Here is a 25,110-nt window from a genome sequence, read left to right as displayed (position 1 = left end):
ATTATAATTAGTAGATTAGGAGTTCTGGTGACCAACTCCTGACTCCATCATGAGAACTTGGACTTCATCCGGGTCAAAAATAATAATGCAAACCCTAACGTAATTTCAAGTGAAAATGCGTTTTTCAGAAAATCGCAGCCAAATAACACTAGACCTTACTCATAGTGTTGTGTTCCTGCCGGTGAGTAAGGTTGCCAGAGCTCAACGAGGGCCGGGAGGGGGTTAGGGTCGGCAACGCGCATGTAACTCCTCTGGAGTTGCAGGCGTACATATGCGGGCCGTATGCTTGTTTGCCACCGACTTAGTATTAAAAAAAAAGTAACACTGAAAATCCATCAATAAGCGAGTCTGTTAGGCATACTGTAAAAAATGAACTTTTATTAAGATTTTCTAATCGCAGTATATAGCACTTCTCGGAACTCCGTAGCTGATTACGATCGCAACGAATGCCTGACAATCGAGCACAGGTCCGTCCTCTAAGCGCGCTCCGCGCGGACTGAGAGCGGGGCGTCGCTGCTGCGTGATTTATACGTGTTTAAAAAAAATATAAATTTACGGCAATATAGGTCCCATAGTTACGATTTTTTTTTTATAGGTTAACATAAAGTTACAGTTTGCTATAATATTATTTTTAAAGCAAAATATGCGTACAATTCGCGGAAATAAAATATAATAAAACCCTGTTTTCGCCAAAAAAATGAAGAAAACTCGGAAGGTATTTTATCAGTTTTTTTAAATGAATCTTCGATTGTTAATCATTCCAGCCCCTCGTACGAGATATGTTGAATCAAATTGTAGTCATTCATGTACCAAATGATTCTTGTTTATAGCAAAATTGAGAACCGAAACGCCACATCTCACTGCAAAATTTGGAAAAGACTCCCAAAAAACCTCATTAAAAAAGAGATTTAAAAGAGAAAATGAAAATTTGAACTGTTGGAGCCCCTAGTTTAGGAAACGATTATTTAAGTACGTTATCAGTTTTTGAATAAATACTAATAGTTACGTCGTAATCTTGAATGAAAAAGGAAGCATTTTACAAAATACGCTCGTCTGTAGGAATAAGGACTCTTAATGAAGGATATAATTTTGTTTCTATATTAATTATACATATGTATCTCCATATACCTAATTTGCCATTAATTTGCATACATTTTATTCAATTACTGAATGTTACAATTAAAAAAACACTTCATGTATTGATAAGCATTTTATTTAGCAATATACCCTTTAATAATATAATTCAGCCTATATACGTCCCACTGCTGGGCACAGGCCTTCTCTCATGTGCGAGAGGGCTCTAGGCTCAATATACCCTTTACCTTAACTTATTTCTAAAGCTTATTATATCAATATATCAGCAAAGTAATATTTTTGTTTTTATTAATGTGGATTTCCACAAAGTAACACCTGATTCTATTAATTATTATAATGGTTATTAGATCCGGACTTGTGAATGGTTAGGTTGGGTTTAATGTCGTAGCCAATGACTTCTTGCAAGGGTCATTTTCTGTTTCACAACATATTAGAACATAGTTAAGAATATTCACATCATTCACAAGTGCTTGGTGACCATGTGGATCTAATAAGCCCTTAAACCAAACATTACATGAATGATAAATCATATTCATAAATATCTGCCTTTGTCTAAAATTTGACACATTTGACGGTCTCTTTTCTCTACAAAGCTTGAAAACTCTTGGATCGACTATGAGCATGGTACTATAAAAATATTGGCAGTGAAAGGTTTAAATACATTGAAAACACCCATGACTCAGGAACAAACATTCATGTTAATCATACAAATAAATTCCCTTACTAGGATTGGATTCTTACTAGGAAAGGGCCCATTGGTAAGAGGACTAGTGGACGGCCACTGGCACGCTGGTCAGATGACATAACGAAACTGGCAAGGGCCAGCTGGATGTGGGAGGCCTAAGACAGAAAGAAGTGGAGGGTTCTGGAAGAGGCCTTTACCTCCTAAGGGTTCTGGTGTGTTATCTCACAAAAATTATATTAGGTTTAAGATCCTAGGTTAAGTATTTTGTAATGTTAAATATTAAGATGTTGCTATATGTGAGATCCTATAATTGGCTCTGTGTCACTATTTATGTTGTTATTAGCATAGTTATAGCTGTTGGTTCTCCATGTAAAATAAATAAATATTTTCACCCAGAATTAAAGGCTTTTTTATTTTTATTTATTTATTTATTTACTAGGATTGGATTGGATTTGATTTCTTCATAGGCAGGGTCACTAGTGAGCCAATTAAGTCCAGTACGTAAAGCCCTTATGGCACTAGAGTTAAAGTTACTCACTCAACAATAAAATCATGCAAAAACGAGATTTTGAAATAAGTGTTCTTTTTTCGTACCAATAGCAAGTTAAACCGCCAACTGCAAGATGGACCAAAAAGTCATTTCAAGGTTTTAGCTGTAACATCGTGCGCTTAAGTCACATTCACTCACTCGTTCAATCAATGCTGTTTTTTGCGATTAGTACTCAGTGTAGCTGTCTCATTCAACTCTTCTGCCGAAATCATTCGCCTCAACTCTCCTGCCGATATCTATATAATTATATATCTATATATATAGGTACTATATAATTATGGTCCATAAGTTCAAGTAATTAATTATGATTATAGTTGTTAGATTTGTAGCTGGCCCTCAACGGCTTATCTTTTGTCCATTGTTAACTAAAACGGCGCGTGCCACTACCTGCAAAAAAAAGGGTCGTATAATTCTAATTGGCACCAGAGCGCGGGCTAGTCTAACGCTCAAAAAACCAGTGTAGCTGTGCTCTCCGATAACGCGCCTTTGTTACGCATATCGAGGACACATTTTAGGCTGGTTCGCTAGCGTTCGACTCGCTGGCACTCGGTAACCGTATAGGGACCACACAACAACTCGCAAATTATTTTTCCATTTGTTCATTTTGAATCTTATTTCAATTACCATAGGAGTTAATTAAATAACCGGTTAAAGTGACCGGGCCCTTTTTTTTGCAGGTAGTAGTAGTAGCACGCGTCGTTTTAGTTAACAATGGACAAAAGATAAGCCGTTGAGGGCCAGCTACAAATCTAACAACTATACCAATGTTCTTTTTGGTTTTGTCTGAGTATTTTATCAGATACATAGTAGATTTTGTCACAAGACTCACAAGGGAGCAAAATGACGTTTACGGTGAAGGCATACCTCCTAGCAATGAAGAAAAGTTCAACTTTGATCCCTCCTAGCGGGGAAGAGAAAGCCCTTTTCCGAGTAGGTGATGTGAAAAATATTTTGCCTTTGAACTACGACATTTAAATAGAGTTAGACCAAGCTAAGTTAGCAGCGATTTTGACAGCGCCACAGCGCAGACTGTGCGAGTTTTTTTAAAACATCATAATGTCATAGAAGTTTTACTATAGGGTTACCAGACGTCAGTCATTTTGGCCGTTTGTCAGTAATTAAAATTAAAATTAAATTAAATAATCGTTTAATTCAGGCATAGCCCATATAAGTGTTAGTAACAGACTTAAATAATAATGTTAAACTATGACTATGACTATTACAATTTCCTATAATCTACCATGCAACACGTATACTTAGGGCTAGGACTATACAATACCGGGTGAGCAATACGTACACTTTGATATGATAAAATGTGATATGAAAAAATAAACAAATAAAAAATAATAATAATTCAAACATGTCAGCACCAATTAAAATATAAAAATCAATTCATTAAAATAATTCAAACATGTCAGCATTAATTACAATATATAAATCATTTCATTAAAAATAATTCAGACATATCAGCATTAATTATACATCTAAAAACTAATCAAATTGCAATAATTATAATTATATTATTCAGTACAAATTCTTCACTGGCAAAAAATTTAAATTAATAAAAAATCATAATATAATAATGAACAGAAATAAAATAATAAGCATTTAAATTGAATTAAATAATCTTATAACTAACACTCATAATTTACGAAACTGGAGTGCAGACTGATCCATCTACGCATCATCGGTGAGTCCCACCTCCTGGCAAACACCTTCAGGATGCTGTTCGGACTCCCTAACAACCTATCAAGTAAGGAGGCACAGCGCTTTCTTATAATCGCATGAAAGCCATCAACACTTGCCTCCGCAAACATGCCCGAAGCACTGCACCTCCGTCGAAGACCGAGCAAAATCCTGAAGGCATCATTATATTGCACTCGCAAAGCGCTGTACGTCCTCTGCACATAATTGACCCACAGGTTACAGGTGTAGAAACACTGGCAGTATGCCCTAAATAGGGTTACTTTGACTTCCTTCGTGCACCCTGAAAACCTACGGGCCAACATGTTGCAGCGAACGGACAGCGCCCGTCTCTCCCTTTCGATGTCCATGTTGTCACAGAGATCCTCAGTCACCCAGTGACCCAGATATTTAAAATGCTTTACCCTGCTCAGGTTAGTGCCACACAGAATAATTGGAGGCAGAGTCTCGTATGTTTTAGCACCAGCCTTAAAAATTAAAAATTCGCTTTTGTTGGCATTATATCTGAGTCCATGGGTCCCTGCGTATCTCTCACAGATACCGATTAGGGTTTGCAAAGCACCCAGAGATGGCGCCAGTAACACCATGTCGTCTGCATAGCTGAAGTTGTTCATACAAACACCATCAACCGAGCATCCGACATTGGCGTTGCTCAGCTCATCAATCAAACCGTTGATGTACAGGTTGAATAACCGAGGAGACGAGATCCCCCCCTGCCTCACTCCGCACTCCAACCCGTACTCCTCCGAAAACATACCGGCCCATCTCACGCAATTTTTCTGACTATGGTACCAATATTTAATAAGAGAAGTTACCTCACTAGGAAGACCGGCAACTTGCTGCATTTTCCGCCAGAGAACTTTATAAGACACGAGGTCGAAGGCCTTAGATAGATCTAAAAAGCATGCAAATACCGGTGTTTTCCTGGAGGTATAGTACTGGACGGTCTGCTTGAGGCAGAGAACAGCACTTTCAGTTGATAGGCCCGGCCTGAAGCCAAATTGCGCATCGTGTAGACGAACATGTCTGTCCAGCTGCCTATCAAGCAAAGCATCCAGTACCTTGGCAATGATGGTCGCCAATGAGATGGGCCTGTAGTTGTTTGTATCTGATGCATCTCCAGTCTTATTCTTAACTATTGGTACTACTACAGTGTACATTAGCTCATCCGGTAGATAACTATGACTAATGCAAAGGCTGTAGAACAATGCCAATACCCTCGACAGGTGGTTGCCCGCATATTTGAGGTGCTCTATGCTAAGATTGTCATACCCGGGAGACTTACCTCTGACCATATTCTTAATTATAGAAGACACCTCTTTGGCAGAGAAATTTACCGAACTCTCCTGACTGTGACAATCCGTTTCATTCGCTAGCAAACTTGGTCCGAGTGGCGAATCGACCTTGAAATGCTGCTTGAAGGCATTGGCTATGCTCTTGTGGTCGTGGAGACCTCCGACGCTCACAGGTCGGCCCGAGTTTAAATTTAGTTTATTAGTCTCTTTCCAAAATTTTCCAAAATCTTTTTTAGAGTGGTGTTTCGCAATAATATCTAACTTGATTTGCTTTTGATTCTCTTGACAATATTTTAATTTAGATTTAAAAAGCCGGCGTGACTCGCACATTTTGTTATAAATGGGCCCCACAGTAGGTTTCCCATATGCCAGCCAATTCAAAAAATAAACTCTGGCCGTCCTATGTGCGTCGCTTACATATTTGTTCCAGCCCGTTACGTATTTGTGCTTCCTACGTCTCGGTTCGACATAACTACATTCAGCGCCCACACTAAGTGTGTTAACAATCGACAGGTACATCTTATTCAAAATCAACTTATGACTTACATCAGAACACAACCTATGGGCACAAGTACTAAAATCGGACGGAATTTCTATTTTACTTAACTCTTTATGACAGAAGTTACGATATTTCTCTATTTGAATGTCATCTCTTACACCCCATTTCACCTTATCAGTCATGACGACATGCGCTGGTACCAAAGGATTGATAATATTGAAATTACATTCAATCACTAACGGGAGATGGTCCGACCAGTATGTGTTATGCAATACCGACACATTTACTACTGACCGCCTCGCGGCGTGTGTAACTATACAGTGATCTAACCAGCGTTTGCAACCATGTGCATCACTAACAAAGGTAAATGAGTTCATTGGCAGCAAATCCATGTCAACACACGACCAGTCCTGTTCTACACAAAAGTCTAAAAGTTCGTTTGCAAACAGCTCGCCCGGGTGCGCGTTGAAGTCGCCAAGCATAAAAACCGATTCAACATTACTATTCTCTACGATTGCCGCCACTTCGCTTAAACACTCCGTAAACTCAATTAAGTTATCAGCTGAGTTCGTAGGCATATATACGGAGAACACTAACGTCGAGCGGTCATTGTTTACAATCTTGATCGCGCACAAACGCACACTACGGCAATCTATCACGGCCACACAAGGGAACGCCGCTTTCCGCCACAAAATAGCCACTCCTCCATGTGGTCTGCCTCTCAAAATTCCACTCGTCGTATCAACTGCAGACTTTCCAGTGTACGAAAACTCATTGCTTATGGAACCAAAAAAGCCCACATCATGTGGCATAATCCACGATTCCTGAATGGCAATAATATCCGCAGACCGACAAATATTTCTTACACACTCAACCGACCTCATAATACCCTTGCAATTAAAACTAACTAACGTTATCTTTCTATCATTGCGTGCCATTTTCATAAAAACGATTATTATTATTCCTATTCGCTGTACTCGATGAATTCCCTGTCACATGGTTATCAAATTTCTTTGCGATCTTAACATACTGTCGGAAAGCAACTCCGCTTGGCCACAGATTTTCATTCATAAAAACCGATAGATTATTTTCTGGAATGAAAAATTTGTACGCCTCATATCCTTTGCTTTGTCTCATCTGTATTTTTTGCGGTCTTATTCTCACTCCCGTTTTATTTAAGACGAAATCAGCGATGTCGTTATCAGTGGCACCTTCATCAACATTATAAATATAAAACGGGATTTTTAATTCAGCCGCCTTAAATTTACAATTCGACCCTGTATTAGCCCTTCCGCGATTTCCAATAAATTGGTTTCTCAGGCGATACTTTTGAGAATTTATATACTCCTCACTTTTTTGAGATTGCTTCCAAACGCCGCTCTTTACTACTTCCGCCATCGATTTTAAAGGAGAATTAGAATTACGCTCCCGCGCGCATACTGCACTGGCATTATCACGCGTACAACTCACCGGCGGCACGTGTAACCGGGCCTCAATCTGCGCTTGAGCAGGTTTCGCACTGTTCGAAACCGCGGTGGAGGCCTCCACGTGCGCATTCGTTCGGTGCGCTTCGTGCGTCGTGGGAGCAGATGTGACAAAGTTATTACCTTCTGGCGCGCGTGCGAGCGAGAAGGTAGACTGCAATTCGTTGTCATGCAGGCTCAGCCGTTCGCAGTTTGTTGACCTCCGCAGTGATGACGATGCGGGTGAGATAGCTTTATGCGGTGGTGTTATATGCTGAAACGAGACGGGGGACTGAATAACGTTGTCCGGCTTACAAATGTGCTCGTCCATTGACCCCCGTACCGGTGAAATAACGTGAGGCAGGCCCATTGGCCCGCTGTTGTTTGCGATACTGTCTCGAAAACATTTTCTCCTATTTACATTACAAACAAAACTTTCATGCTCTGTACCTGATTCACGAAGACTGCAAACTTTCTTGATATTTTCAACCTCGTTTACTGCACTTTGTACTTGTTCACGTGTTGCATAGTTTTCCTTAATGTAGGCAATTTCTTGCTGCAGGACGAGAATATCTTTGAGCAGGCGAGTACAGTCTATGTGGTCGAAATATACTGGGGGAAGACGATGCAGGTCCTTTGCAACAAAGATGGGCAAGCTATCCAGATTAGCTTTTCTTAAGAGTTTTACAATATCCTCCAAGTCTCTTGTTGACTTTCCTTTACTTTTCCTTGTAATCAGACGGTCACTGTTTGGCACCGCTTGAAAGAGTAAGGTTTTTGCATTCTTGATCTCACCCTCATCAAACGCCGAAGTGCAAATTTGTATTAAACTTTCATCGTTCATTACGTCAATTTTATTTCTAATAAACGTCAACACCTCATTTATCACGATATTGCACTGAGTACATTTCACAAGACACGTATTCGTATTTGAACCCATAACGAACAACTCGACTCGTGAGTTCAATGACCCCACGCGTTGCGATAAGCACACAACCTCGCTCGGTAGCAGTTAGGACCGGACTGGACGGCAGTAATGCGGCCATGTCAGGAATTTACGCTCACCGATATGAGCTAGGATTTTTTTTACAAATCAGGATTTTTGTCAGGTAATTCAAAATTCGTATCTGGTAAACCTAAGTTCGCTGCCAACTTAGCTTGGTCTAATGTTAATCACACCTGAACCAAGACATTTAAGGTAATTATGGACCATATTTCGGACTAGTGGGTTTTACGATGCCTACTTATGCTATGAGCCACCGCACACTAGCGTCTCCCGAGCGTCGGCGTCTATTCAACTCTATAGCTGCTGCTCGACGCAACGTTGGCGCAACTGCGTAGCGACTCCATTTTCCATAGCGCTGACTAGACGCCAACGCTCGGAAGACGCTAGTGTGGAGTGGCCAATGTTGGCGCAACTGCGCTGCGACGCCATTTTCCATAGCGCTGACTAGACGCCGACACTCGGATGACACTAGTGTGGAGTGGCCAATGTTGGCGCAACTGCGCTGCGACGCCATTTTCCATAGCGCTGACTAGACGCCGACACTCGGATGACACTAGTGTGGAGTGGCCAATGTTGGCGCAATTATGCAGCGACGCCAATTCAACACCTCATATGTCAAAAAAAGGCCGGCCGTTTGGGCTGTAGGGCGTGCCAACGAAATGGACATACATACATACGCTCGAAAACATTACCCTCCTGACGCAGTCGGGTAAATAATGGTCAGGAAGTGCCAGCGGCGAAATTTAGTTGACTGATTTTAATTTTTGTTTTACTTATTAACCAGCTTTACGCAGCTCTAAGTAATTTAAATTCAAGGGATACCTTTTTCTTGGTAATGTAGTAGAAATAATACATGGTATGAACTTATTACACATTTATTTTAGGTAACATTATTATTCTAAGAATTTACTTGGGCGAAGTTGGGCACCAACGGCGAAGTTAGGGTTTTTTTTTGCCAAGCCTTATTTTCAATCAAGCCTTAATCACCCCTTTTTTATATGTATACATAAATACATTACGTAGAAAAAAAATACAGTTCTACAAAACATAAAAAACTTATTAGTGTTAAAATTTGTTGACTAGAATAATTAATTTTATCGTATCTCTAAATCTTACAGCTAGAAATAATTTATAAGTAGTTAGGTCTATTACCTTTTAAAATCAACACAGTAAATCTGTCTGTTGGGTAAATATATATGCAAACTCTTTTTTTAAATACTACGTCGGTGGCAAACAAGCATACGGCCCGCCTGATGATAAGCAGTCTCCGTAGCCTATGTGCGCCTGCAACGCGTTGCCGACCCTCCCTTCCCCCCGTTGATCTCTGGCAACATTACTCACCAGCAGTTAACCGGCAGTTTTATCTATTCGTATAACAGTCCAGTCTATTAAGACTAGGTCAGTATTAATATATTAAGAACAGAATAACCAGACACCAGTCCAGTATCACATTTTTAAATTATTTCTGTGTGAGTTCGTTTATGGTGTTTTAAGCTACCCGACGCTGCAAACACTTTGCTACACATATCGCACGAGTATGGTTTCTCACCAGTGTGAACGCGCTCATGTTTCTTCAAATTTCCCGAATCTGAAAACGCCATTTTACATACTTCACAGGAATACGGTTTTTCTCCTTTGTGTACTCGTTCTTCGTGTCTCTTCAAATATTCTAAACGTGCGAATTTTCTTTCACACGTTTCGCAGTCATAGGGCTTCTCACCGGTGTGACTTCGGATATGGATATTCAATTGACATGTTTGCTTAAATTTTTTTCTGCAAATTTCACAGGAAAACCTCTTTTCATCCGTATGAACCTTTTCATGTTCTTTCAACTCATCTAATTGCGCAAACTTTCTTATACATTTATCACAGTGATACGATTCTGTAGTGTGGATATTACGTTTATGCAAATTCAACGCGCTTGATTGTGTAAAACGCTTTTGACATATTTCACATACATAAGGTCTCTCACCAGAGTGTATTCTCTCATGCGTCTTGAGATGATCCGCTTGCGTGAATTGCTTACCACAGATTCTGCAGGAAAACGGTTTCTCACCCGTGTGACTGCGTTCGTGTTTCTTCAGTTGGCACAATTGCGCGAACCGTCTATCACATATAGCGCAGGGGTAAGGTTTTTCACCGGTGTGAGTTTTCGTATGAAACTTTAAGGAGTTCAGGTGCGCAAACGTTTTTTGACAAATGTCGCACGTGTATGGTTTCTCGCCACTATGAATCCGCTGGTGCCTTTTCAGTTCGCCCGAAGACCAAAATTTCTTTTGACAGGTGCCACAATGGTGACGTTTTTCTGCAACTGCAGAGGTTTGAGCCTCACGATGGTGTTCTTCCTCTGAAACAACCAGTTCTCTTCTCATATGGGACAGTAGTATAGATAATCTAGTAAGCAGACCCTAAAAAAAATATTTTGAAATTATACTAGATACGATCCTACATGTATTCTCAGTATCGTGGGAGTTTTGTAGGTACTTGTATGCGTTGAAATAATGTGTTACGTGTATTTTTATGATATAGTAAGACGCAGATGAATCACCTGATGATGGGCAGCTGTAACACCAGAGGGGTTGCAAGTGCGTTGTGGGCATTTAAGATGGGGGTGCGCTCTTTTCTTATAAGTTTATGAATTTACCTTGCGCATCTTTGACATCAAACGTAGCCTGCGTAGTCTCCTTCTCACAAGCTGCTGTCTCGCTCCCGCCTGCCCGCTCGGGCGCGACGCGTTCGTGGTCTACGAACTCCACTTCCACCTTGATGCACACTGTCAATCGAGTAGGCATTATTTATTTAACTAATATACAGGATGATTCAGGAGACGTGAGCAGGATCAAGCCTGCATATTCGGTAAATTATCAGCAACTGTTTCGTACCAGTATTTGTAAGATTAACGTTAATTTAATTTTTACTGTTCAAAAAAAAGAGTTTTATTTTATTTACGATATTTATGGTCACCCTCTTTGTTTTATCCATAATAAGTGACAAATTGAGTGTCATCGGAGTCTGGTTACTTTTATAAAATCATATCTCACTCAAGTGTGACATTTTATTTTCTTCATAATCAAAGTGCTGTCATAACGGTTAAAGAGGTTTTATCTTTCTTAATTAAGTGTTGTAGGGTGTCCATGATTGTAGATAATCAAATTTGTCCTTAAGAAAAAGTTTAATAACAGATAAAAAGCGTGATTGTTTTACTTAAATATGATGGTGAACGATTCATTAACATTTACTGATTGTGTAGGCTTAGTCCAGCTCACGTCTCATGAATCACCCTGTATATATACAGGGCGTCCCAAGACTATGGGACATCAAGGGAAAGTACCTTAAATATAAGACATACGATATTTTGCTAAAAGGAGACTTTATTTTATTTTCAAAACTGAGTAATACTACATTCAAAGATTAAAAAAAAAATTACTTTGTCTGGAAATCGAACCGACTCAAATGTGAAAAAAAAACACATCTGTATTTTTATGATGCCAATGGAAAGAATGCATAAAAAATAAGTCATCTCAGAAATATGATATCACAAAAGAGTAAAATTTTTTGATTAAAATTTCAAGATTCGGTTTAATTCCCAGAAAAAATAAGCTATTTTCCTTTTAGGAATTCTTTGAATGCAATATTACTTACTTTTAAAAATAAAATAAAGTCTTCTTTCAGCAAAATATCCTATCTACGATAGTTAAGGTACTTTCCCTTGATGTCCCATAGTCTTGGGACGCCCTGTATATATATATATATGTGTATATATATTATATTATATATATATATATATATATATATATATATATATTATATTTTATTGGAAAACCCATTATATTCAGTGGATGAATACATGGAATTAAAATTATAATAATTGTCTAACATTACAGTTTATGTAAAATTGATTTAAGATGACATTTGTTCTAGAATATTATTATTACTGCTCTTAGTTTTAATGACGATCATTATGTGATATCTACTGAATATTTAGTTTGACATGTACCCATTATTTCTTTTTAGTTTCCTGTTTCCTTTGTTTCGTAGTTTTTAATTTGACGGTTTTTTATTTCGAATTTGTTTTTTTTTTGATAATTATTATTGACGTTTTATAATTATATGTTTGCATGCCAAATCATTGACGATCATAATGTAAATTCATATACATTAACATAAGAATAATTTATACTGTAATTTATCGTTATGAAAATAAATAAATCTAAATCTATAAAGTAAGATACACCACTGAAACTTGTTAAAAGAAGTTTACGCGTGGTGCACATGCATCCTCCGCTCAACTGCATTCTTAATGTGTAGTAAATACGTAAGTACAATTAAGGAAGGTGTTGTTATATAGGTAAACAAACGTACCTTTGGGTACGGAACCCTAAAAATACAGCGAATTTAATTTGTTCATACAAAACTTGTTTTTGCTATTTCTCAATTTTAATAACAAAACTTTCGTGCGACACAGACATTCAATATGTTAAAACGGGTCACTCACGTATATTAAGTCGAAAACGCTCGACATGTTTTCGACTTAAAATACGTGAGTGACTCGTTTTAACATATTTAATTTGCTCTTTCTCGTTTTTTTAATAAGCTGGAGCTATATAAACTTATTACAGGCATAGATATACCTCATGTGATTGTATGTGCAAAGTTGTATCACAATCCAGCACGTAGTTATAAAACGAGAACGAATTCTCGTTTGTATATGAAGGTAAAATTCGGCCGAGCTTGCTGCGGACTCGCAATGGATTTTGCAAAGAAAGAGTAACTCATTAATTAAGATTTTTTATATGATAAACATTTTTTTTTGATAATATTGAAATATATTAATACATAACTCAAGCATTCATTTCCTGAACTAGCAAAGGCAGGTTGAGAAGTACCCGTACAATAAAACGATAATATATATTATACTTTTGAAATGTAAGGAATCAACTATTGGTTTAAACTGCATGTGTTCGGGTATGTTTCTTTAAACTGCCTAATTCTCTATACACTTTCTTACATATTGCACATGGATACGGTTTATCACCAGTGTGAACCCTTTCGTGTTTCCTTAAATTACCAGAATCCGTGAACTCCTTCTTGCATACTCCGCAAGAATATCGCTTTTCACCAGTGTGTATTCTTTCATGTCTCTTTAAAGCATCCATTCGTGGAAAATCTTTTTGACACGTTTTACACGTGTACGGCTTCTCCCCCGTGTGTATTCGTATATGCTGGCTGAGCGCACCGGATTGCCGAAACTCTTTCCTACATATATCGCAAGAAAATCTTTTTTCACCAGTATGGATTTGCTCATGTTTCTTCAAAGTGCTCAATCGTGCAAACTCCTTTTTACATGTTTGACAGGAATACGGTTTCTCTCCCGTGTGCGTTCGTTCGTGATCTTTTAAAACTCTTAAATCTCCGAATCCCTTATTACACGTTTCGCATGTGTATGGTTTCTCCCCAGTGTGAGTTCTTTTATGTTGTTTTAGCGCAACTAATTGTGCAAACCTTTTTTGGCAAATATCGCACCAGTACGGCTTTTCCCCGGTGTGAACACGCTGATGCCTGGTTAATTCGCTCGGGGCCGAGAATCGTTTATCACACACTTGGCACAGATGTGGAAGGGGAGTAGCGACGCTTTCTTCTAAATGGACTCGTTCATGTCTTTTCAAACCGACCAACTGTGTAAACGCTTTCTGACATATTTTGCACGAATACGGCTTTTCTCCCGTATGTAGACGTTCATGTTTCTTCAAAGTACCCGAAAGCCTGAAACGCTTATCACAGTTTCCGCATGCGTACGGCTTCTCCCCAGTATGAAGTAGCTCGTGGTTCTTCAACGAGTTCTGTTTAGCGAAGCGCTGCTCGCACATGTTGCAGGCGTACGGCTTCTCCCCGGTGTGTATTCGTCTATGTTCCTTTAAGTTGCTCAATTGCTTGAATTGTTTGCCACATTCGCATTTATATCTGTCCGAGTTGGGAGTGGCACGTTTATGTCGGACAGGTGCCTCGGTAGAGCGGGAATCTTCCCCTGGAACAAAACGCCAGGGTATTTCACTCTGTTGTTCGGGCTCTGCTCACGACTCATGCTTTGCAGATGGGCCAAGGTTATTCGTTTTCTACATCTGTTTTGGATGTGAGGATTCTGTACGTAGTTCTCTATTAGTTTTGTGTGTCATATTATTATAAAAGGTCCCTGACCTTGGAGCTCCTGAAGTATTTTTTTGCTATCATTTCGTAGTGATGAGTCGCGGAAGAAAGGGGAGGCCATTACTCAGAAGTGGGACACAAATATGGCTATTCAAAAATGTCTTTTTGTTGTAATTTGCATGCAGCTATTGTAGCTTATATACATAAGAAAAAAAAAGAAGTTCATCATTCATTACATCATTCAACAAAAAATTTGAATTATGCTCAAAAAACAAAAAAAAAAGTCACTAGATGTGGGATACATAAATAGTAAAAGAGAGGGTATGGACTACCTTGCGGTTCACCTTCTTCTGCCGTCTGGTTCTCACAAGCCTCGTTTTCGCACGGGCCTGCCTCGTTCTCACACGGGCCTGCCTCGTTCTCGCACGGGCCTGCCTCGTTTCCACTTGCGTCCTCTCCCTCCTCGTCCTTTTCAAACTCCGCTTCGACCTTGATGCACACTGGTAACAACAGAACTGTGTTATTTGTAAATTTAAACACTACTTGTATAGGGGAGCCGCCGTCGGTAGTGGCGGCGCTTTGATTGCGAGAATGAGACGGAACACAAGCAGAAATGCTAGAGCTAGAAAGACACAACACGAATGCCTCAGATCGGTTTGTCTCGGAACATTATAGACTTTAGTATTTCGGCTGACATGGCAAGTGCACGTGCTAGTTTCATTTTGCAGCTGATCGTGAGCAGAGATCGTAAACATTAAAAAAAAAACTCGTAACTTATTTATGGCCATTATATTTTTGTTTATATTTTTTACAGTTAACGGATAACCGGTATTATTGTTCCATCGAAATCATATACGAAAAAGTGACCAATGCTCGAATCGAATCAGCATCTTGTGCATGCACGAGTGACGCCATAACCATGAAGTGTAGAAAAAGGAGCAAAATCTTTATGTATGAAAAGTTTCCATAAAAGAACATTAAATAGGTGGCGCCACAATACACCGAAACAAAATGTCATAGACCTAGTATTTTATATAGATGTGCTATACGCGTGCGCCCGTGAGGGACAGGACATACGCAACGCGACAAAATTAACATTCTTGTCCACATACCAAAAACAACATACGTTCGGGTTTATCGGTATTGGGTATTATCGGGTTATTTGTTGCCCCTCCCCCATTTCGTCTCTATATTATTATACTCGTATCTCTATGGTTCATGTAATCCATGAGCCTACCTAGCGCCACCGGAGAGATTAGGAACTATTATTTAAAGCTGAAAGCTGGTCACTTTTGCAACAGTTCTGCTAAAAGAGATTGTCGTCCTTTCTCTACCGTCCATAGCCATAACCCGTAAGCGAATTTCAACCGCCTTTGGGCCAAGGTCGAACAGTATGCAAACTCCCATAGGCTGTGTTGTCTGCTTGCCATCATAAAAAAAATCGGTTAGTAGAATTTAAAGACAAGAGCCAGTTAAAAGAGGTAAGCTAGTTAAGAGATCACCTTTAGCGATAAGAGAGGTATGGGCATTGTGAATGTCATCTCGCTTTGTGTGGTAGGGCACAGCCAGTGGACGTAATACCTTACAGAAAACCGCAGCCAAATAACACTAGACCCTACTCATAGTGTTGTGTTCCTGCCGGCGAGTAAGGCTGCTCCGGAGACTGCTTACCATCAGGCGGGTATGATTGTTTGCCACCGACGTAGTATAAAAAAAAACTTACTGTGTTCTGTGAACACCAGGTCGTGAGGCTGAAGGACATTGGGCATGTTTGATTCGCTTAAGCCCTCCGCCATGGGTTCTAGTTTAACACCCACAGTGGCCTCCGAGGCTTCTGCTTCTGTGACATCTGTCAACAAACCAAAGCGCAAGCTAAAGCCACAGTACAAAACGTCTGCAAGGGAAATTTATTAATTATGGGCACTGATGCATATGTTTTCTTCCGTCAGAACATTTTCCGACGCTCGCTTCTCTGTACAAAAATGTTTTAAAGAAAATACCTATTGTAGCGTAGGGGTGCTCGCGGGGTGAGAAGGGATACGAAGGTGGTGACGTGAAAGGTGTATCTAATATATAATGATGAATATCTGGGCAATTATTTGTAAATAGGCAGGTCCACACAGAGCGAGCAGCCTCGCGAGGAAATTTCCTCGCGCGGAAAACGACGGGCCTCGCGCGACCGCGTGCTCGTGTCACTTTTGCCTCAGCCGAGCTAATTTGCTCGGCAAGATGGCGTCCCTCAGTCAGCTGTTCAAAATGGTGCTGCACATATTCACTGCCGTGGCTCGTGTATGTTTTATTTTGCTTTTCAAAGCAATCGAAAAGAACAAACTAACAAGTTGCAGGAGATATTGGGTGGAACAAATCTATAAAACCAATCATGATACGGAAATCGGCTCTTTTGAGGTTAGAAAATGGAGTAAGACGAATTTTAAACGTATAAAAAAAAGTAGTGATTCGACTTGTTATGTTCACAATTACACGTAAAAGAAATGGCAAGACACAAATATCATAATATCACTTTCAGGGAGATGGTGCTTCCCTCCCGCGCAGCGACATTTAGCGATGGAAAATTCGTACACCACTCCGTCTATTTATTAAATTTACAATCAAGTTAAACATCAATCCTCTCCAATTCCCCTATTCATATAGTTGGGATCTCTAGCATACCATATCATGTATTTGCTACGTAAAAGTATATTAATTTAATTTGCAACATTGGTCTTCATTCATATTTTCCAATTTGATGTACGGAACAAAATACCCACGCGCACCAAACAAACACGTCCCGATCAGCGCGCGGCAAACGACTGAGGCGCCTTTTAGCATGCCGAAAAACCGACACCGAGCGGCTCGGCCAAGGTCGCGCTCGCCCGAGGAAAATGTGCGCTCTGCCTCGGCCGAGGCACGTCTACACTGGCTGTTTTGTTTTGTGCGCGAGGAAATTGCCTCGCGCGTATGCTTGCTCTGTGTGGACCCGGCTATTGACATTTATTTGTATGTTTTTCACAAATATTTGTTCCTAAGTTGTGGATGTTTTCTATGTATATATATTAATCTATATACATATGTATAATGTCACCTAGTACAAGTACAAGTTTTGCTTAGTTTGGGGCTACGTCAATCTGTGTAAGATTGTCTGCAAATATAAAATAAATAAAAAATTAAAATACGAAAGGCTAGGTCAAGAGCAGCCTAAACTGATGAGTATATATGAGGAATGTTATGAAAATGAAGGAAGTGAACGTGGAAATCCATGGTCTCTGCCTACCCCTCCGGCAAATATGCATGACTGTATGTATGCATGTCTATATGTATGCACACAATTGTTTCTCTAACACAGCAGCAAACACCTAAAAAGATAAATAAAAGTAAACACCTATTCAAAAGTAAATCTGGTTTGTAGATCTTTGGCTAGAAGTTGGAATTTAAAAAAATTACAACATTTGTACTATATTTGTTTGGACAACCATTCTGGCCTAGTGGGTAGAGACCATGCCTATGAAGCCGATGGTTCTGGGTTCAAATATAGGTAAGGGTGTTTATTTGTATATTTAATTTTGTTCCTGAGTCTTGGGTGTTTTCTATGTATTTGAGCATTTATATATTATATAAATCGTTGTCTGATTACCCACAGCACAAGCCTTCTTGAGCTTACGAAGATATCACTGGCGACACTGGCAGTCATATTCACAACCAGATGTAATGGAGTAGAAAAATGTATTATCGTTAAAGAAATAAATGAATGAATGAAGAAATAAATTAATGAATAAGTCAACGTGCTTAGAAGACTCACCGTTTACCTCCGTCTTCACCCACACGGTTTGCAGTTCACTAGACTCCATAATTATTGACTAGAGTTGAGTTGAGACCCTCGCTTATTCTGTGCTCACATCCCATCCAAATATGGCGTCGATGGAATGCTTTCTTTTATAGCCGCAAATTATTTGGTTACTGCACATTGTAGATCTTTGATATTTGGACTAAACAATATAGAATAGAACGAAATACAGCTTTTCATCATCGATTTATACTCCTAAGCTCATAATACCATCACATCACGTGACCACGCTAAAGGACAGCATTGACATTGACAGGTGGCAGTGACGTGACGTTTGACATATGATCGAATGATTATGACCAGCATAAAACTAGTAACATGCTAGTAACATTACTAAATTAAATAAAAAAAACATTAAGTTTCATAGTATGAATGAAAAATAAATTATTTTTTGACTTTTGATATTGCATTATATTGTTTTCAGAAAACAAGCTATTTATTGAGGCCATTTTTTTGGTAGTTCCTCTCAATTGTCAGTGTTGACTGAAGGACTAGAATCCATGGCCATGAAATGATAAAAAATAAAAAATCTGTGTCAGTCTGCTGTCAGTTCTGTTATTATTATCTTCGCGGAGCCGTTTTTGTGCATTAATATTGTATATTGTGTTGTTAAATTGTTATAGTACTTGCAGTCCAAGTAATCTATCTGCAATGGATACAGTGTATGTGAAAACAGAGCCCTTATGGGACGCACCGGCCGCTTGCTCGCCATCCCCGCATGGTGAGTCGCACGCAGGCCCTATGCATATCGTATTGATTAATTATTTATTATAACTTCTATTAAAAACGAGGTATGGTGGTTTACTTGTTTATATGCAGGGCCGGATTTAGGGGAGGGCAACCGGGGCTACTGCCCCGGGCCTCCACAAAAGAGGGGCCCCCCACAATAGAGAATTCGGTAAATTTACCATTTTATTTGGAAAAAATTTGGGGCCAGGGGGCCTCCACTACTTTATTGCCCGAGGCCTCCAGACCTCTAAATCCGGCATTGTTTATATGAGCTTTCGATATTTCGGTACAGTTGGACATGACATCTCAGATTAAGTGACGTGCTGCGAGTTTTGATTGTGTATACGTACACACCACACTTAAGGCTCATTTAGACGGTGTGAGAACTCACATACGAGTTTCTTTCCATTGCGGTGTTTGATTAGTCGGCTGAATTGGATGTAACCAATAATCCTCAATGTAACTAAAATCGCATACGAGTTCGCGCGCCGTCTAAATCAGCCCTTATTATGGTTAGTAAGTATACATGCTAAATACCATATTTTGATAGTACAGTGGATTTAATTTATTACTTTACTTTGGACCCGGGTACGTCCTGAAAGTACGTCCGAAAGAGAGGTATGGGCATTGTGAATGTCATCTCGCTTTGTGTGGTAGGGCACAGCCAGCGGATGTCATTTAGTACAAGATTCATGTGGATATAGCCACTTCGGTTGTAACTAGAGTTGCCAACCGACCCCGTACATTCAGTTGTAAATTAGAGTAATTTGAGAATGACGCGAGTTACGCGCGAGAACATCGTGTGATCATTCGCTCGCTCGGCACTACCCTGCCTCCTATTTAGAAAGGAAACCTGGCCGATATCGTCCGGCGAACTGGCAATCAGTGGCCCCTTTAAGAAAGACACACAAGCAGAAAAGACAAACGTTGACATTAAATCAATCAACTTTATAGCTCTTTTGCTATAAAAGTTTTACTAAATATATAAAATGTATTAAAGCATGTGCGAAAACTAAATTGAATTGCCACGCTGTAATAAGACCTCCGTTTGTTAGGGTCTCTCCCAGAAGTCGTCGGGAACATCAAGGGTTTGCTAGGCTTTTTGGTATTGTTGAGTTGGCATAAGTAGTGCAACCCATCACGCAAAATAGGCGCAATCTTATGACGTCTAGTACCTGTGATCTATAATCTATTATGCTGTGATTGCTTATTATAGTGCCCAGTGCCCATCTTATATTATTTTGATAATAAATTCTGCCCATGACTTTCTGCATACAATAAGTATGGTGGGTACTTTCATAAATAAATAAATAATAAATATTAATAATGTATTAATGTCATATTGGTAAAGGTTAGATTAGACAAATCTGCACGTCATTGTGGTTGACATAAACTATACATACAAACATTCGTTTTCATAACTTTCCTTATACACGCTCGCTGGCTTAGGGTGCTCCTGACCTGGCCTTTCTTCAGGATTTCCGCGATTTAATCAGAGAAAGTCCAAGGTGTAGACCTTCCCGTGCCCTATCCTACTATATTCTCAATGCCTGGATAACCTGTGTCTTTTCAGGGCTTATCTCTGCAGCTGAATCACTGAAGACCAACACACCGCGCATTAAGGAGGAGGTTATTGATCAACAGGAACTTTATATTGACATGAAGGCGAAGGATAGTCTCATGAAGGATGTCAATGACCTACAGGTCAAATACTTGAGAAACGAGGTTGTTGATGTGAAGTTAGTCATTGATATAGAACAAGAGGTTGGTAAGATGAAGAAAGACGACATGAAGAAAGAAGTCTCGCATGATGAACTTATTGACACGACGATGATCACTGACATGAAAGCAGAACCAACAATCAAACCCAAAATTCTATCGAGTAAGTGTAATTCTAGTCAGTAGTATGTTGTGCTAATTTTAGAATAATAAGATTTCTAATTAATTTATGACATAGGAAATCTGAAAACGCGAGAAAAAAAATTCTCTCCCATAGAAAATCTGAACATCAAGCTAGCCAAAATGTATGTAACAGACAATTTTCTTTCCCGATTCCGGGGTTGGTCCCATAGCATAGTAAAAGTCCCCGATAGCATATTTAAAAGGGAGAAATGCTAGGAATGTAAAATGCTTTATGTATATTTGTTTCTGTATAGGAAATTATGAATAAACGTCAATCAGCTCAACTCAACCCATCATTTTTTTTTTTAATACCAGGACGGTGGCAAACAAGCATACGGCCCGCCTGATGGTAAGCAGTCACCGTAGCCTATGGACGCCTGCAACACCAGAGGCATTACATGCGCGTTGCCGACCCTTTAAAAACCTGTACACTCCTTTTTTGAACCCCATACTGTAGCCCCTCGGGAAAACCTCGGCAGGGAGCTCATTCCACAGCCGAAGCGTCCGCGGGAGAAAATACCGCACAGTACACGACCATTTAGGTTCTAGGGTGTGAGGATGAACACCCTGCCGACGGCGAGCGGTGCGGTGATAGAAAGCGGCCGTTGGCATCATGTCAAACAATTCTTCAGAGCACAGCCCATTGTACAAGCGGTAGAACACACACAAGGAGGCAAAGTCTCATTTTTGGTTCAAGCTTGAATGTACGCTGAATGTACTTTTCTTTCCACAGGCAACTAATACTCATCTAGCAAGTTTATCTTCCTCAAACACAATTAGGTCACGTTGTTTTGTCACTGAGTGGCCCATAGCCACCTATTGGTATCCATCATCAGATCAGCTCTGTCATCATAATATTGCATTGCCATCTGATTTACAGAAGTATGCAAAATTTCAGCTCATTCTGAAACCCGGAAGTGGGTCAAATTTAGCTTCCAATATTTGACCCACACAAACATACACACATACTAAGAGGGCAAATTAAATAAAAGCTTCTAAAAAGTCAAGCGGCTCCTCATTTTTTACAGCTCACATGAAACAAGAGTTCATCAACCCGTGTGATGAAGATAATGTGAAACAAGATGTTATTAACCAACATGAAGATATTAAAGATGTCAAACAGGAAGTCATTGATTTACAAAAGATTGACTTACAAGAGGATAAATATGATGCAAGCCTACAGAAAGCTGTGCGCATGAAGAAAGACATGGAGGAGCTGTATTCGGGGCACGAGGTGCAGGAAGAGCTCGTGCTGGGTCCTTCAGGCGTGCAGACGCGCGCTCAATCTACAGCTAAAGGTTAGTAACACGCGCACCATTACAGTTTCATCTCTATCTTCACAACTGTGATGTATTCTATTCTTATACTGGTAACCTACCGGTTGTCACTGTTGCCGCTAGAATGTGTGTAATCTCTGTCATAAGAGATATCGCAAGTAAAAATAGCATTATTTCTGGAAATTGTGTTTTTATTTAAGAAGACTTATTAACAACAATGGTTGAGATGGAGTTACGGAGTAGCAGAGAAATCGCTATTATATTTGTCCTTGTCGTAGTCTCGCTTTTCATTTCTGCCTGGTTGTAATATGTATTGAGTGCCATGTCAATATGGCAGATGTACACCAATGCTTGGTGGGCGACAATGGACCCGACTAAATTACGCATGTTGTTTTTTGTATGTATGTATGTAAACACTTTATTGTATATAAGGGACAGGTAAAGATACAATAAAAGGAAAGAATAATAATGTTAGTTACATGAAATAAATGTTTTCATTCATTCATTCGTTCAATGTACAAAGGCGAACTTATCCCTATAAGGGATCTCTTCCAGTCAACCGTATGTTGTCAGCCATTTTAAAATGTGCGTTTTGAAAGAAAGAAAGAAAGATGTTTGTAATGGTTGAATTAATATTTCGTATACCAAACTATAATTGCGTACTTTTCATGTATGGGGTCCAACTCAACTATAAGATTCATTTCGATACGCTGTAATCAACTATTAAAAATATAAACGGGTGCGCGGCGCGGGATCATGCAGAGTCGCGCGTTTGTCTCTTGTACTACATTTTTGTCTACTGAGATACTTACCAATTTTCATTAATTATTTAGGTTTTATAGTAAAAAAAGTATTATTTTAAATTACTCGCAGAAAAAGTATTTTGTACAATAGTGATATAATCAAGCTTTTCAATCTCGTACCATACTTAGGCAACTCAGCAAGCTTCGTTACTCGACTGAAAAGCTTTCTATTATATCACGATTGTATAATACTATTTAATTTCGTCACATTGCATATGTTCTGGTTATATCCCTCACGTAGCAACAATGTTTTGAGGCTAGACTGCATAGTTGGCTTGACACCCGTGTTTTGTTACAGCGACTACAGAAGGCGCGCTGGTCGTCGCGAGCGCGAGTGGAGCCCCACGCGAGTGCCACATCTGCATGAGAGTGTGCAAGCATCCGAGCGACTTAAAAATACATATGCGAACACACACGAAAGAAAAACCTTTCTCATGCAAAACATGTAAAAAACAATTCGCAATACACGACACTTTAGTGAAACACGAACGCGTCCATACCGGTGCCAAACCTTACTCCTGTAGCTCGTGTGTCAAACAGTTTGCACACAAAAGCGGATTAAAGATACATGAACGAACACACACCGGGGAGAAACCATACGCGTGCACATTGTGTGACGAGAGTTTCACTAGTCTGGATAATTTGAAGAATCACAAACTAAAACATACCGGTGAAAAGCCCTATTTCTGCAGCGTGTGCGAAAAGAGGTTCACTAAGCGAAGTACATTAAACAGTCATGAAAAAATTCATAAAGGAGAAAAACCACACTCATGCAGTATATGTTATAAAGAGTTTTCAAAACGTAGTAATTTAAAAATACACCAACGAAGTCACACAGGTGAGAAACCTTATTCCTGCGAATTTTGTGAAAAAAAGTTTGCACACCGCAGTCATTTGAAGACACACGAGCGTATCCATACCGGGGAAAAGCCGTATTCTTGTGGAGTTTGTAACGAGACGTTTACTCAGCGTACTACATTGAAAAATCATGAACGGATCCACACAGGGGAGAAGCCATACTCTTGTGGAACGTGCGACAAGAAGTTTGCTCACAGCAGCCATTTAAAGGTTCACGAGCGTATTCACAGCGGGGAGAAACCTTATTCCTGCGAAGTATGTAAAGATAGCTTTATTGATAAGAGCTCTTTAAAAAGTCATTTACGGATTCACACCGGTGAAAAACCTTACTCCTGCGGTATATGTATGAAAGAGTTTTCACAGCTGAATGCTTTAAAGGTTCACGCACGCACTCACACGGGTGAGAGACCATTTTCATGCGAGACGTGTAAGAAGACGTTCGCCCGCCGTTGCCTTTTGCTTTGCCACGAGCGTGTACACACCGGGGAAAAGCCATATACATGTGATATATGTAAAAGAAGCTTTTCGCAACGGAATACATTAATAAATCATGAAAGGATTCACACAGGCGAAAAACCATTCTCATGCGAGACGTGTGAGAAGAGGTTCACTAACCGTAGCGGTTTGGTGAGCCACAAGTGTGTAAACATCGATTAAAAACATTGTTTCTGAATTATTGTAATAAGGTACATTTGAGTAATATAAATAAATATGTTACTAAAAATTACTTGTTCGTTTATGGATTACTTGTAATTTGTGTTATTACTAAAATGTTGTTTGTTTCTCGTTTAAGTGATTTATAATCTTAGTGAAATAAATATATTTGAACTGAAATGTGTAATACGCCTAAGGACAATTTTTCGAATGTTCCGTTGGTAGAGGACAATCGCCCTCGAATAGGGAAATTGTTTTGGACAACGATAAATTTAACATTCTATGCCAGTGAAAGCAAACAGATCGGAAGACAACTCACCGGGTCTCTGCACGACGAACAGCTTTGTCGGTACCGAAACTCTTGATTGGCGAGCTGATGCTGCAGTGGCTCCGGTGAGGGTTAGCACACAAATCGACAGTTTTTACGTATTTCTTATTTTTCACGTGCGTCGTATCGCATGCGCTAGCGCATACGACCATGAGCAGCCATCGAAGCCATCTACCTTGAACTGGCTTTTATAACCGTCAAAAATATTCGAAAAAACTACCCTACCTACTGTCGCTAATTAATGTGTTCCATTTTACGATATAGAAATGACATGTCT

General features: G+C 39.6%; 2 protein-coding genes across 6 annotated transcripts; one reads left to right on the top strand and one right to left on the bottom strand.

The window, feature by feature from the left end:
• Window positions 1–9,156: 9,156 nt before the first annotated feature.
• On the bottom strand, window positions 9,157–18,748 carry LOC133532717 (zinc finger protein 501-like). 4 transcript variants are annotated; one of them, XM_061871489.1, is made up of 6 exons: window positions 18,238–18,748; window positions 16,165–16,290; window positions 14,774–14,941; window positions 13,306–14,322; window positions 10,942–11,070; window positions 9,157–10,644 (listed from the first exon to the last, which is right to left on the bottom strand). In XM_061871489.1, the coding sequence occupies exons 1-6, from the start codon at window positions 18,284–18,286 to the stop codon at window positions 9,752–9,754; spliced, it is 2,382 nt and encodes a 793-aa protein (XP_061727473.1). In that variant the 5' UTR covers window positions 18,287–18,748; the 3' UTR covers window positions 9,157–9,751. The 4 variants fall into 4 exon arrangements, with proteins under 4 accessions (XP_061727473.1, XP_061727476.1, XP_061727475.1 ...); XM_061871491.1 differs by having other exon boundaries at window positions 10,599–10,705; XM_061871492.1 differs by lacking the exon at window positions 13,306–14,322.
• A 44-nt stretch (window positions 18,749–18,792) lies between these two features.
• Window positions 18,793–24,944, top strand: LOC133532719 (zinc finger protein OZF-like). Of its 2 annotated transcripts, XM_061871494.1 has the most exons (4): window positions 18,793–19,003; window positions 20,585–20,893; window positions 21,942–22,211; window positions 23,292–24,944. In XM_061871494.1, exons 1-4 carry the CDS (start codon window positions 18,934–18,936, stop codon window positions 24,506–24,508), a joined length of 1,866 nt encoding a protein of 621 aa, XP_061727478.1. In that variant the 5' UTR covers window positions 18,793–18,933; the 3' UTR covers window positions 24,509–24,944. The 2 variants fall into 2 exon arrangements, with proteins under 2 accessions (XP_061727478.1, XP_061727479.1); XM_061871495.1 differs by lacking the exon at window positions 20,585–20,893.
• The last annotated feature ends 166 nt before the right edge of the window (window positions 24,945–25,110 follow it).

This window comes from Cydia pomonella, chromosome 27, assembly GCF_033807575.1.
Source record: "Cydia pomonella isolate Wapato2018A chromosome 27, ilCydPomo1, whole genome shotgun sequence".
NCBI lineage: Eukaryota > Metazoa > Arthropoda > Insecta > Lepidoptera > Tortricidae > Cydia > Cydia pomonella.
Note: the sequence above shows the minus strand (reverse complement) of the source record. Positions and strands in the feature narration are given on the sequence as shown.

Coding starts and splice junctions, on each gene's coding strand:
- LOC133532717 (XM_061871489.1), bottom strand. CDS start 18,286: ATGGAGTCTAGTGAACTGCAAACCGTGTGGGTGAAGACGGAGGTAAAC. Junction 16,291..18,237: donor GGTGAAGACGGAGGTAAACG/GTGAGTCTTCTA, acceptor GTTTGTTGACAG/ATGTCACAGAAGCAGAAGCC. Junction 10,645..10,941: donor TGATGTCAAAGATGCGCAAG/GTAAATTCATAA, acceptor TGGTTGTTTCAG/AGGAAGAACACCATCGTGAG.
- LOC133532719 (XM_061871494.1), top strand. CDS start 18,934: ATGGATACAGTGTATGTGAAAACAGAGCCCTTATGGGACGCACCGGCC. Junction 19,004..20,584: donor TTGCTCGCCATCCCCGCATG/GTGAGTCGCACG, acceptor GTGTCTTTTCAG/GGCTTATCTCTGCAGCTGAA. Junction 22,212..23,291: donor CGCTCAATCTACAGCTAAAG/GTTAGTAACACG, acceptor GTTTTGTTACAG/CGACTACAGAAGGCGCGCTG.